The sequence below is a fragment of the Typopeltis vanoorti genome, chromosome 6, assembly GCF_054136105.1.
Source record: "Typopeltis vanoorti isolate ZY-2024b chromosome 6, IOZ_Tvanoo_1.0, whole genome shotgun sequence".
Taxonomy (NCBI): domain Eukaryota; kingdom Metazoa; phylum Arthropoda; class Arachnida; order Uropygi; family Thelyphonidae; genus Typopeltis; species Typopeltis vanoorti.
The window spans coordinates 54,954,156-54,969,125 of record NC_143554.1 but is presented as its reverse complement, the minus strand read 5'-3'; the positions used below and the strand labels follow the sequence as shown (position 1 = coordinate 54,969,125).

The window sequence follows — 14,970 nt, the reverse complement described above, 5'->3', positions numbered from 1 at the left end:
ATTTCTGATCATCAGAATTATCCACCCTTTTGTGAATCCTATGTTCATTATGGAAGTTTTCTCCCAGATTCAGTTTTATTCAGGAATAGATGAATTTTTACTCAGCCTGTTTTTCGGAAGACTGGACAGAAAACATTCCCATAACACAAAAGACATTAATATAATCGGAGACAACTGAATGACACTTCATAACCCCCACCCACCCACACACACAGATGCTATTCTGCCCAACAGACACTACTGCAGAAACAAGAAAAGCAAGTAGTTTGATTGTATCACTAAATACAGTACAGAGACATGTACAGTCTGTGTACTATACTTAGCAACAATTAGTGTAATCAGAGACAACTGAATGAAACTTCATAACCTCCCACATACACAAACACAGATGCTATTCTGCATGCATGCAAGCAAAATAGTTTTATGCATCACTAAGCACAGTCAGATAAACTAAATATATTTGTTCTAATATCCACTTTCAAATTTCCAGTTTTCAGAAAATACATGTTAAGAACTGTTTATAACGCAGTCATTGGGTGTATAAAGCAAATAAATATGTAAAAATCAAGATATTACATAACTTGAAATAAATTTGACTTAAGTTTCAGATTTTCACTATCTAATATTAAGACCATTCACAAACTCAAATTTTACAAATAAAAAGTGACTTCCCATGAACAGTGTATGCACATTCAGATACTGCCCAGTATGACGATCTGGAGTAGAGTCCAGTAAGTTTTTTTTATTAAACACAGCAGTAATTTAGGTTCATATATTAATAAATAAAATTTTTCTTTGTAAATTAGGTAGAGCAGTAAATTTCTCAAATGATCTCTTCAGAATGATCTTAAAAGACTGAAAGAGTAGATAGGAAAATAGGAATTAAACATTTGTTTTGAGAAATATATTTGTTTTGTGATAAATTTGGATTGAGTAGATATAAAGTTCATTAATCATATTGATAAGATAACTAGTAAAGGATAGTGTATTGTTGGTCTAACTAAAAGAAGCTCACCTGCAAGAAGGAAGAAGTTATGATATCATTATACAAAAACCTCTGGTTAGTCTTAGATTATGGCTCTCAGCTCTAGCCAAGATTTCTAATGGATGCTAAAATAATTGAAGGCATGCAGAGAAACTTTGTTGTTAAATATGTTGAAGGATTACATCAGGAAAGTTATGAGACTCAGTTTTAAAGCTTAGAGACATTAAAGCTTAACTAAATGGAGGACTGTTTATAAATGTTTATTGTGAAATTAGTTCTTAATAAATATAACATTTCCCAATAACTGTTACATTAACCTAGCTTGGACCTTGCATGCTAAAACGATAATGAAAAAAAAAATAATATGAGGAGCATTTTTTCTCATTTAGGAGAAACATTTATGGAATTGTCTTCCTCTTAAGTACACAGACAGTTTGAATATACACTCGCCTTTTAATTATTTTATTAAAAAAAAAAGTGTTTTTATCCTTAACCTAGATTTATTTTATGGAACCTGAATAGGTTCATTGAAATAGATAAATGTTATAAGTGGAGGGTAAGTTGAAAACAATAGAAATACAAAAAATTTTTGAATAAAATAATTAAAAAGGTGTGTGTGGGTTTATGTATATTATCATTTGATACCGAATGGTTAGGTATATAATTATATTAAGACTGAGGAGGATTATTTTAGTATCATTCTCTCCTGGTATATTGTTAAATAGCTAGGTTTTATCAGTAATAAAAATTAACAATGTCCATGGCATGCTCCTAGCAAGGGAACTTGTGGATATTTATTCATATAAACATTCAAGGATAATGATGGATGGATCCTAATTATATGAGTTGGAGCACTAATTCATATAATTAGGATCAGTGCTGTAATTATATTGGAACTAAGGAGAATTATTATGGCATAATTCTCTGTTACTGATAGTTTGTGTTAATAGTCTATGTAGGTGATTAGTTAACTGTAAGGAATGTGCTGTGGATATTTTTAATTGTTATTATTACTGTAAATTTTATGTAGTTCGTATGGACATTAAAGCAAAATAGTAATTGGTTAATATGTAATTTTAATAATGTTGAACAAGTTAATACTTGAATGAGAGAGTGCAAGTCAGCCTATTCAGAATTGATAATTAAGGATAACTGCTCTTGGTTGGATCCAGTATGTGATGACTCAACTGTTAGTTTTTGGGAATGTTTTTTGACTTGGATGGACCAGTTTTCTCTCTCATAAATGTGGTCTTTTTTTAAAAAACATAATGCCACTGTTAATGAATTTAATGGATTTATTTCTCCTAGCTAAAATTATAATCAGTAATGAAAGTCAGAATTTTTTAATATATTAGTTGAAATAAAAGCCAGTAGATTGATAAAGAACCAATGAGGTAAATTTTCTTTGAAGGTGAGTAAATTTGTAGGTTCTTAAACTCCAACTTGGCTATTGGATGAATTTTGTTGCCCAGTATATGCCTACTACTACTACCCTGCTTGTTGGCTTGAAATAGTTTAAAAAAAAGTTCATATTTGGTTCTAGAAGCAGGTCTAGTATTTTTTTTATCTTCTTTAAATCATTAGTAGTCGTGTTAACAGCTCAGGTAATTAATGAAAATGTGATAGTGGCCTTCTGATCTATTTCCCTTTCCCTCCAAAAAAAATCATAAAACAGTGTATTATCACATTAAATTTGCAAGCTGAAGCTGTTTACTCTTTAAATCAGACAAGGGATGATTGTGTACTTTTTTATATAAGTTTCTTATAAGTTAATAAATAGATATTGGGAAATCTGCTTCATAATTTCTTCTGTACCTGAAGATGTTTTTAAGATTGTATAGAGTATTTTAAGATTTCTTTTCTATTTTTTATAGCCTTCAGGTGAAATGAATGGTAAGATAGAAGAGGAGTTTACTGTAGCTCGCCTTTTTATTAGTAAAATGAAATCTGAAGTTAAAGCACTAGCACAAGTAGGTGTAATTATTATATGTGTATGTTTTGTTAAATTTTATGTATGTTTTTTGGCATTATAGCCAGTTCATGATGCATTGCTGTTCTCATTTCCTTTCATTAATTTAGTTGATACCTGTGTTATTCTTTCATGAATTAATAACATCAGTATGAATTGAATAATGCTCTTAATTATTGCAGAATGTATATTTTTCAGATCCATATCTCTTAAGGTACACTTCATTAAAAATTGCCTTTTTGGATATAAATGATTAAAGTTAGTCAAGAAATTTAGAACTTAGTCAATATATATACTCCATTGGCTGAAATTATATATGCATCATGCATGTACAGCAAAATTGAAATACATGAAGTGGAGTGTTGGCCAGTTCATCATGGTACCTGCTGTTTTCACTTAAAGAACTAAGACAAACAGTAAATGCTAAGCTACAAGAGCATCCCTAACATAACTGAAGGATATTATAATAATTAAAGAAATACCATATATACGTAGCATTTCTTTAATTCCTGTGGAAGTAGTGGTAAACAGTTTTTGTAAACTGCCTTTCTGCTTATTGAAAGCTTGAAGTGACTTGATTTATCAAGTCACTTGACTGACTTAAGGTCTGACTTGATTTATCAAGTCACTTCAAGGTTTGATAGTTGGGCTGAAGGTTTGGCTTGAAATTAAACATTTAATCAGACTGAATATCAGATATGGCACATTCTGAAGAAAAATTGGGGGAATGGGAACAGATGGAATCAGTGGCATGTCATATGAAAAGTGAAAATAACAGGAAAGCAAACTGCAGACAATTTTAGCATTCAAATGTGTGTAAAAGACCACATTCACAGAATGAGAGATGAAAGGTAGAACAGATGTAATGTTGGGATGGTAGGAATCACTCATCTCTATCTCCTGAATAATGGATATGGTTGTCAACAGTCAGCTGCTTGACTGATTTAAGGTCTAAACCTCAAGTCAGTTGTTATCATTGATACTATTATTCTGAAAACAATTCCCATTGCAGATATCATGTTTAATAACAGTGGTCTACATAATCTGATATGGATGCTTCATCATCAAATTCCTGCCATGTACCCTTAAGGGGGGGGGGTGCAGGATATGATAGTACTACATGAAAAATTTACATCATTACTAACTTCCTATCTACAATTTTCCTCCAGAACAGTCTGTTACTTGTCAAGACTCCAATATTATCAAATCTTATATTTCTGTCATCTAAGGCACTTCGTACCATATCAATCCACCTATATCTTGGTCTCCCTCTGGGTCATTTTCCTGCCAACCTGGCAGAGAACACTTGCTTTGACAATCTTTCCTCGCCCATTCTGTTTAAGTGACCATACCACCTGAGATTAGCTCTGCTAACGCATTCCTGGATGCTGACAATGTCAAGTTCTTTCCTAATATCCTCGTTTTTAATATGATATTGCCATTGATGCCATCTGCTCATGCCTCTAATCTTCCTCAGGATTCTCATATCTGTGGTTTTTACTACTGACCAGCTCTCAGATCCATAAGTTAAAGCTGGTTTGAACACTGTCTTGTATAGAGCTAATTTAGTGTTCCGACTAATTTCTCTTTTATTCTATATGAATTTATTCAATTGACTTCCGACTATACCAGCTTTATTGATTCTGTTGTCTATTTCCATATTTAATTTACCATCTTCACTAAAAATCGTGCCTAAGTAGGTGAAATGTTTTACTTGTTCCACAGGTTCTCCGTTCACAATGCAGTTGACATTTTCAACGATTCTGCCTATTTTTGTTGTCTTTGTCTTTTTATTGTTGACCTTCATACCATATCTATTACAACAGTTATTTAATGTAGTCAAGGAATCTTGCAGACTCATACCGGATTTATTGATAAGTATAACATCATCTGCATAAAGCAAACAGCTGATATTAACATCTCCAATTTTGATATCATGTTTAATACCACTTTCCTTCATAATGTGATCCATATAGATAATGAATAACAGAGAGGATAATGTACATCCTTGTCTCACACCAGATTTAACATTAAACCATCTTCCTGTACTTCCTTCAATTCTAGCTGCTGACTTACAACTCAAATAAAGACTAAGTATTGCTTAATATAATGCCCCATTGACACCATATAACTGTAGCATATTGAATAGCTTCTCTCTTGGCACCTTATCATATGCCTTTTCCATATCTACAAAACTCAAATAAAGATCTTTGTTATATTCCTATGCTTTCTCAACTATTTGTCGTAAAGTGAAGATCTGATCCTTACAGCCTCTGTTTGGTCTGAATCCAGCTTGTTCTTCACCAAGCTTTTCTTCTACAATTCTTCTCAACCGTTTCTCAAGTATACTTGCATATATCTTACCAGGAACACTCAGTAGGGAAATACCTCTGTAATTCTCAATTCAGTTTTATTTCCCTTTTTATATATGGGTACTATGAGAGCTCTACTCCAATCATCAGGAATTTGTCCTTCTGTCGAAGCCTTCGGAACTATGCAGTGTAGCCACTGCAAGACTTTTATACCACCATAGTTCAGCATTTCTGGTCGAATATCATCTACTCCTGCTGCCTTTCCACATTTTAAGCCTTTGATGGCTTTTTCTACTTCAAGTATGGATATGTATTCCTGACTGTATGTCTGTTGAGTATTTTTTACCACTATGCTATCACTGCTTGTTTCATTTATCAATTTCTCGAAGTAATTATTCCATACTTCAAGGATATCTTTTTCTCCCATTTTCATGTCACCTTTATCATCTCTAACTCCTTTTACAGTACTCTTTCCTTCATTTCTAAGCTTCTTCAACAGCCTCAAAAATATTTTGCCACCTTCTTGATATTTATTTTCTATGTTCTTGCCAAAATCCTCCCATGACTTTTGTTTAGCTAGTTTTACACAGTGTTTAGCTTTCTTACATTTGTCTCTGTATTCTCTAAGAGCACAAGCTGATTTATTTGCCAGGAACTTTTGATATGCTTTCTTCTTTTCCTTCACTGCCTCTTTAACTTCCTGTGTCCACCATGGAGTACTCATTTTTAACCTGACTACATGCCTCTCTGGCCGAATCAATCAAGGTTTTCTTCAAGGCTTGCCACTGAATCTCCAAGGTTTGATTCCTGTTCTCAAACTCTTTCATTTTTTTCTTCAATAATCTTTGCATATTTTAGCCTACAGTTCACATCTGAGAGCTGCTCAACTTTTATTCACTTTAAAACTTTCTTACATGTTATTCTTTTCAATATAAAATTCAGTTTTATCCTTCTTCTCCCATAGTCCTAAATGAACTGTTGGGTCATTCATGGCTGGTAGATGATACTCTTTGCTAGCCTCCTCCAGTCGTCTCAGTCTCTTGTTCTTGATGTCAGTTGAGAAAAGGAGGCATTTGTCCATTTTTTGATATTATCAGTCCATTTTAATTGAGGTTGGCCCCTAACCCTTGTTCCCGGAATGATTCCTTCTAGGGTTTGCTTTGGAATGCCATTAGTCCTCTCCACATGTCCGAATTTCATCTGTCTTCTTCTTCTGATGACTGTCAGAATATTTTCCCTTTTTCTCCCATCTATTGAGTCAATCAGTTTTCGGAAATTTTCATTGGTTTCGTGAGCGGTATAGGGAATTCTCAAAAGTCTTCTGTAAGTTTTCATTTCGAAAGATTCTCTTCTCATCTTCCTTCAATAAAGTCCAAGCATCACAACCATACAAAAGGACAGAATTCACCAAGGTATCAATTAGGCTTAATCTGGTTGTGATTGCTATTCTGTTATCTCCCCACAATGGTTTTTACTTCTGTAGGACCACGGTTGCCTTAGCAATTCAGTATTTAATGTCGGTTTTTGAACGTCCATCTTGACTCAATGTGCTTCCTAGATAAGTGAACTTCTTTACATTCTCAATTTGCTTATTGCCAATTTGTATCTCTAAGAATTCAATGTCTGATTTTGAGATTATCATTGTTTTTGTTTTTTGTAGGTGTATGTATAATCCATATTTTTTTAATGTTCCGAAAACACGGCTGGTTATCTCTTGTAATTCTTCTTCACTTTCTGCCAGAAGATTGATATCGTCAGCGAAACGTAGGTTATTTATTCTTAGTCCGCCAACTACTATTCCAGTGTGATATTCATAAAGAGCTTCATCTATGACATATTCCAGAAAACAATTAAAAAGAAGAGGGGACAAGATGCATCCCTGTCCCCCCCCCGTTCTGCCCAGAACGGTTCACTGGTGTAATTTTTAATTTCAATTCTCATATCAGATGAGGAATAAAAATAAAGAGATTTAATGATCCTGATGATTTTGTTGTCAATACCATAATGGTCTAAAATTTTCCATAATGCCTCGTGCCATATTGAGTCACAAGCTTTTTGAAGGTCTAAGAAGTTGTGACAGATTATTTTGTTATGTTCTATGTATTTTTTGCCTAGTATTTGTATTGTAGAAATATGGTCGATTGGACTTCTGGAAACCTGCTTGTTCATCTGATAGTCTGCTTTCTATTTTCTTTTTGATTCTTGACGATAGTATTTTTAACAGGATTTTGCTTGGATAACTAATAAGGCTTATTGTTCTGTAGTTGCTACATTTATTGCTGTTTCCCTTTTTAGGGATAGGTACAAGGACAGAAGTCTGCCAATCAGAAGGCCAAGTCTCTGTGTTCCATACGTCCTGGAATAAATTTAGCAAGGTGTCTATGATGATGTCACCTCCTTCGTGTATCAGTTCCACTGTGACACCATCACTTCCCGGTGATTTTCCAATTTTTGAGGAGCTAACTGCTGCAATAACTTCTTTTAATATCGGATAATCTCCTTCCTCCGAACCTCCTGGCAAAATTCCATCCAAAATATCATCGGTCAGTTGAGGTTCCTTTTGAAAAAGCTTGGTTGCGTAACATTTCCATCTATCAATAATTTTCTGGTTATCCGTGATAGGAGTTCCATCTTCATCTTCATCAATTTTATCCTGCTCAAGACTAAATAGTGATCACTTTCAATTTCAAATCTTCTGTACACTCTGGTGTCCTGCACAAGGAAGAAAACATCATTATCAACAATAACATAGTCAATGAGACTTTTCTTATTCCTTGCCTCTTCTCTCCATGTGAATTTGTGCACATTTTTATGTTGGAACATGGTGTTAGTAATAACCAGTCCATGTCCTGAGCAGAAATCCAACAAATATTTGCCATTATTATTAGCTTTGCTCTTTTCTCCAAATTTTCCCAATATATTTTTGTATATCTGACAATCATTTCCTACTCTACTATTTAGATCCCCAACAAGGACCAACTTTTCCTTTTTCATTGTGTCATATGCTTTCTCTAAATCATCAAAAAATTCCTCCACTTCTACCTTAGTAGAACCTTCTGCGGGATCATAAGAACAAATTAGTCTCATTGTCCAGTTCTCCAATCTGATATTTGCCCACATCACTCTACTTGAGACTGCCTGTCATTCAAGAAGATTAGCCTCATATTTTGTGTTGAATACTATGGCTACCCCTTCTTTTCCTTGATTGTCTTTGCCTGAATATAACATTTTGTGTTTATTGCTCAGAAAGATCTCACCAGTTTTTGTCTTTTTTGTTTCAGTCACACCTATTATGTCAATCTGGTACTTATCCAGCTCCATTTCTTTACCATTCAGGCTTTTTATATTGATAGTACCGATCTTTAACTCTGGTGATGATGAGTTGGGGTGTTTTTTCAGATTTGTTCCAGTAGCTGACTTTTCGCTGTTCACCCTGGTTCCCTGGTGAAAACAACGGGGGCCTTATTTAACCGGGTGACATCTCAGCCAGCATGAAATTTTGTCATGTTGTGCCATCATTTTGTAATTTGGTTTAAGCCAATAAGAATTACAATTCGGTCGGCTAAATCCCAAATTGTCAGTTCGTTCATACCCAACACGGTGCACCACGAGAAGGTGAGGATTGGACATTAGGTCAAAGGCCTTGGTCGGTTCTCCACATTCCTTTAAAGGCTATGTGGAGGTCTCCTCTCAGCTATACAGCTTTGACCCTTAAGCACCCCGATATGCATGCTTAGAAATTCATTATCACTTGTGCTGTTTGTGGTAGAAAACACTTATCAAGGGGTTAGGGATAACAATGAATTAAATAAGAATTCTGCAATATTAACTATATGGATGCTAAAAGAGTGTTCAGCTGAACTGGCTATTCCCTTGATCAGGCTATATAATTTGAGTCTCAGAACAGGGATGATTCCGCAGGAGTGGAAGGAATGTATGGTAATCCCATTGCACAAGAGTGGTGCAAAGAACAATGTATCCAACTATCGACCAATCAGTACATCAGGAGTAGTGGTGAAGATTTTGGAAAGATTGGTTAAGGCTCGCATTCAGAAATAGGATGACAGAGAATCGCTGCTTTGCAAAACAGCATGGGTTTACTAAGGGAAGGTCATGTTTTAGCAGCTTGCTCACATTCTATAATAATGCTACCACTGAGTTAGACAAGGAGAATGGATACACCATGATACTCTTGGATTTTGCTAAGGCTTTTGACAGAATACAGCATGGAAGATTGTTGCATAAATTGGAGAATATGAGATTGCATTATAAACTATTGGCATGGATAAGAGGATGGCTGACTGAATCTGCAAGATTCAAGGTAACCCATGGTGTGCCTCAAGGATCAATCCTTGGTCTATTGTTATTGAATCTGTCCATTAATGACATTAATGGACATTGTAATGTCCATTAATGACATTTGACATCAGCTGTTTGCTGATGATGCAAAGATAGGTAGGTAATCAGGAGTGCTACTAATATGCAGTACTTTGAAGAATCCTAAACGCATGGAATGGCTTGTGTTTGTCGCACAAATTGATTATTTTTAATGGTATAGATGAGAACACAGACTGGTAAGAAAATAATTATTTATTAACTTATTGCTGATATTTCTCTGGTATTTTATTCAGCATCTTCAGAGCACAAAAACAGTTCACGGTATGTGAGACAACCACAATCCCGTATAACAATGGGACTGGTTTGAACAATTGTAACATGCAACACAAAGACCAAAGTACTAATTAGGTGCAATCTATGTTGAAAAAATAAATTAATAATAATTAAAAAGAGAGAGAGCAGGTATTAGTTTGGTCTTAAGATGACTGTCTCCCAAATCTTTGACAAATTTATTAAGCCATACTTGTTGAGGTTTGGAGTATATTTCAAGGCTTTTGTTCATTCCAGGAACAACCTCTCTGACTTTTGTTTTTCTTTCCAATCAGTCCTGTATGAAAGCGTATCTAGAGCATGGTCTGCTAGACTTGACTTACCATAGCGATAGTGCTGGACATATTTTTTATGTTCACTGGCCGGATGTCCACAGTTCTTCATGTATGTCCATAGTAGGCTCTATGGCATGAATAGGGCACTTGCACATATAAACTTGCTAGACGTTTAGCCAAACTATTAGTCTCTCTCTCGCAAACAATTCTCCCTCTTTTGTTAATAATTATTCCTGCCTAAAAAGTATTTTAGAAAACCTTACCAGACATAATGGTTAGTTTTGATATCACCTCACTATTCACAAATGTGCCATTAATTGAAACCCTTGATTTCTTGAAGTCCCAATTTCTCCCTGATATATTTCAACTATATAAATTCATACATAGAAAGGAAAAATATACGAGCAATTAGATGTGACAGCTATGCTACCCCCTTAGCCAACTTCTTCATAGAACACTTGGAAAAGCTAGCCATCAAAACAGCCATGCTCAAACCAAGGCTTCACTATGCTATGTTGATGATGTGTTTGCTATTTGGCCACATGGCCGAAACACATTGGATACATTCTTAGTGCGTTTGCACTTTACAATGCAACTGGAAGCTAATGATTGTCTGCCCTTCCTGGATACATGTCTTCCAGGTGGTTCCTTATCATTCTCGGTTTATAGAAAACTCACACATACAGAGAGATATTTACACAAACAATCACACCATCAACCATCTCAACAGTATAGTATTCTAAAAACACTAACCCACTGAGCTAGAGTGATTTGTTCCGATGACAGTGCTCTCAATGCTGAACATACTCACTTATTTTCACACCTTCTTGGCTATAATCCCCATAAGATAGATAGATAAAATACTAAATGCTCCCCAGAAATCCTACCCCCCACTGTCTACCACAAAAGCATACAACAAAACTGTCACCATCCCATACATTAAAGGCACATCTGAAAATATACCTAGGGTGCTTAACAAACACGAACTATGTACCGTATTTAAACCATATGTGAAATTGGCAACTTTCATCCATTCACCCAAGATCGACTTGCACATAGGATCGACTGGAAAAAAACAAGTGCTACACAGAAGCTTTTACAAGTCAGAGAGGTTGTTCCTGGAATCAACAGAAGCCTTGAAAACATATTCCAAACCTCAACAAGTATGGCTGTATAAATTTGCCAAAGATTTGGGAGACAGTCATCTTAAGACCTAACTAATACCTGCTTTCTCTCTTTATTTTTATTCTTATTATTTTTTTTACTTATTTTTTCAACATAGACAGCACCTAATTAGGACTTCAGTCTTTGTGTTGCACATTACATTTGTTCAAAGTAGTCCCATTGTTATACCAGATTGTAGTTGTCTCGCATACTGTGACAAACTGTTTTTGTGCTCTGAAGATACTGGATAGAATACCAGCACTAAGTTATTAATAATTATTTTCTTATCAGTCTTTGTTCTCATCTATACCATTAAAAATAATCAACAGCTTTGAAGAATGATTTGAATAAGCTGGAATTGTGGGCATGTGAAAATGGCTGTCATTATTATTATTATTATTATTCAGGCCTCCATGGTGTCAAAAGACTCATCGCGGGCTTAGAAAAATTTCCTCTAGTCACCGACTAGATTTGAAACAAAGTCTTCCTTTGTGCGATCAAATACCATGGAGTGCAAACACCACTGCCAATGAGCTACAACATGCAGAATTGTTTTCAGTGATGTAAAGAGCACATACAGTGGGACATGGAAGCTTGGAAAGCTGTATTATGGAGTGAATGAATCATATTACACCCTCTACCGAGGAGGTCATTATGTTAATAAATGTAAAGTCATGCAATTTTCTGTGATTAGATATCCAGTGTTATATTATATTGGTGGGATTATGATTGAAGAAACTGATGATGCTAGGGATCTTGGAGTTTTAGTTGACAGGAAATTAAAATTCAAGGATGATCATATAACAAAATTGTAAATACAACTCAGAGAATAATGGCACTTCTGAAACAAACCTTGACATGTACAGATAAGTGTTGAAAGTTTTTCCACTTGGTTATAATATAAATTAAAAATTCCAAGAAATTATATTCTTTGTTTAATCTTTTATCCAAGTGTAAGCAAACAGTTTGCATGTGAAATAATTTCACTTCTGGGCAACTCCTATATATTGGCTAATGACTTCATATTGCTTACCTTAGTATCTCATAATCCAAAGCACATCCTTACGGACATCTATAATGCTTTGCATTATGAGAAGGGTCACTACCCTGTCATGAAATTACTTCATGTACAAACTTTGTTTGCTTACACTTGGATAAAGGATTAAACCAAAATATAATTTCTTGTTATTTTTAATTTATATTATAACCAAGTGGAAAAACTTTCAACATCTATCTCTAATCCTGAGTATTTTAGTAATAAGGTGTTGACACATTTTGGCTACTTGTATATGGAAAAATGACTTCTGCATTACTTCAATCTTGGTATGACTTCTGGGTCTGGATCCCACTGATGTGACCTCAATAAAGGTCGAAACCAGTCTGGGTAGTTATCCTTCCCATAATGCATAGCATTATACATATTTGTAAGCAGACATGTATAATGTTGTATGAAAGCATAATGCAAGGCATAATGGGATATTAAGGCAAGTGATGTGAAGTCATTATCCTCTATATAAGAGTTGCCTAGTTGTGAAATTACTTCATGTGCAAACTTTGTTTCCTTGCACTTGTATAAAGGATTAAATCAAGAATATAATTTCTTGGTATCTCAAATTTATACGTAAAGATAAGGAAGTCATTTTGCCTCTTTACACTTTCTTGATAAGACCTCACTTGAACTATTGCAAGCAGGTCTGGTTTCTGTGGTGATTCTAACACAGTGGAGAGAGAGAGAGTGCAAAGGAGAGTGTCAAAAATATCAGGTTTGTGGAATACAGATTATGAAGACAGATTGAGAATGTGTAGGCTGTAGACACTAAGAAACAGGAGAAAGAGGAGTGATATGAGTGTGACTTACAAACTTCTGAAAGGGTTGTACAGAATTTCAGCAAATGGAATATTTCATTTTATGGAGGGTGGGGAAAGGGCATCTATAGAACTTGAGAATGAATGCTGTCAAGAATGGGGTTAGGGCCGGATTTTTCTCTCATAGATGATTGGAGTAGATTGTCATTGGATGTTGTGTGTGCAAGTGGCATGAATGAATTCAAGAATAGGTATGACAGCTGGTGCAAATAGTATGGCCTCCCTCGATGAGTTCCTGACTCTCTGGAGGTCTCTTTTAGTAATAATAATAATAATAATAATAATAAATTTAGTTATTAACTTATTAGATCAATATTTCATTGTCACAGAAAGACACCCTCTGTCCAAAAAGAAACCGAACTTTTCAAAAATAGAAGAAACTAGTGGTGGCGCCGCCTGTTGTATCTTTTTGTTGTCGAAATCGGCAACCTTCATTAGAGTTGTGTCAACTGTTTAAGACATTTGTTTCATTAGAAGCAGAGTTAGTGCCAAGAGCGACAGTGTATTTTGACGAATGGTCGGTCTTCACGATATTCATGCCGTATGCTACGAATTCTCGCTATCAATCGCTCCAAAACTTTGACCATTGACTTCCACCATTGACCGTTTGGCCAGGCAGAATGAATTCTTTATGGATAATGCCCTTGGAATCATAGAAACAAATCAGCATTGTCTTTACTTTTGACTTCCACTGTAACTCTAGCAGTTATGACCCACATGCCATCTCTGTAACCCTTCTATTTATTAGTCACATAACTGTAAAATTCTCTAGGATTTTGTTTTACTGCCTCAGCCAATTATTTGAAAAACCTTTTTTTTTTTTTTATGCATAATATTATTGTTATTAAGGGTGGGCAGAGAACGTTCTTTGTGAAGCGGGAGAGGAGGGATTGATGTGGAAAAAGTCAGGGAGGAAATAACAGGATGTGAGCCTTTTCGACAATGTGTCGTCTTCGGAACTCATTGGGGAAGTGGAGGCTATGTCATGTCGGCTAGGTGTTTCTGTCTTTGGTGTGCTTGTGTTGTCTCCTATTGGTTGGAGTCATGACCTAATTTTTATGTTATGGAGCTTCTAACTTTCAGAGATTATGTTAGGTCGGTTGACATTTATTGAGTTTTTGTCACATTTTATGGCTATCATTTCCAATATTCTAAGCATTGCTTCGTTGTCTTGTATGTCTAATATTATGGCATTGTCGGTTTGTGGGGTATGTTTCTGTTCGAGGGCGTGGACTGCTATTTCATTTGATCAGAATATCGGAAACGATAGCCATAAAATGTGATGAAAACTCAATAAATGTCCACCGGCCCTACATAATCTCCTAGAGTTGGAAGCTCCATAACATAACTTGTGCAATGTGGCCCCTGAATTTCAGTTCTTGTCCACCATCATTCACAGATCTCCTTACCTCCACCAAGTGTGTACTTTGCATTCCATCATCACTTACCAAATTTCAAAACCTTACACTGCAACATTGAACTGATAGTTCCATACTTGCCTATTTATCTACTTGACTCTGCATTATTCTCCAGTTTTGCATCATCTGCAAGCAGCTGCACATCACCAATTGAACCCATCCCAGTATCATTGATATACAAATTGAACAACAATGGCTCTAGTGCAGACTCCTGCAGCACACCACTAGTGACTTTCCTCTTTTGTGATACTGCATCCCATATACAACTTTCTGATACCTATCTGATAGCCAGTCACTGATCCAGCGCACTAGT

At 35.3% G+C, this 14,970-nt stretch overlaps 1 protein-coding gene across 2 annotated transcripts in view; it reads left to right on the top strand.

The window, feature by feature from the left end:
* The window catches only part of LOC150105462 (kinesin heavy chain-like), a 415,076-nt gene that overhangs the window by 242,451 nt on the left and 157,655 nt on the right, over positions 1–14,970 (top strand). For both annotated transcript variants that reach the window (XM_090394832.1, XM_090394831.1), the window contains exon 15: positions 2,860–2,955. In XM_090394832.1, the coding sequence (XP_090250958.1) occupies positions 2,860–2,955 (96 nt within the window). The remainder of the gene's footprint in view (positions 1–2,859; positions 2,956–14,970) is intronic.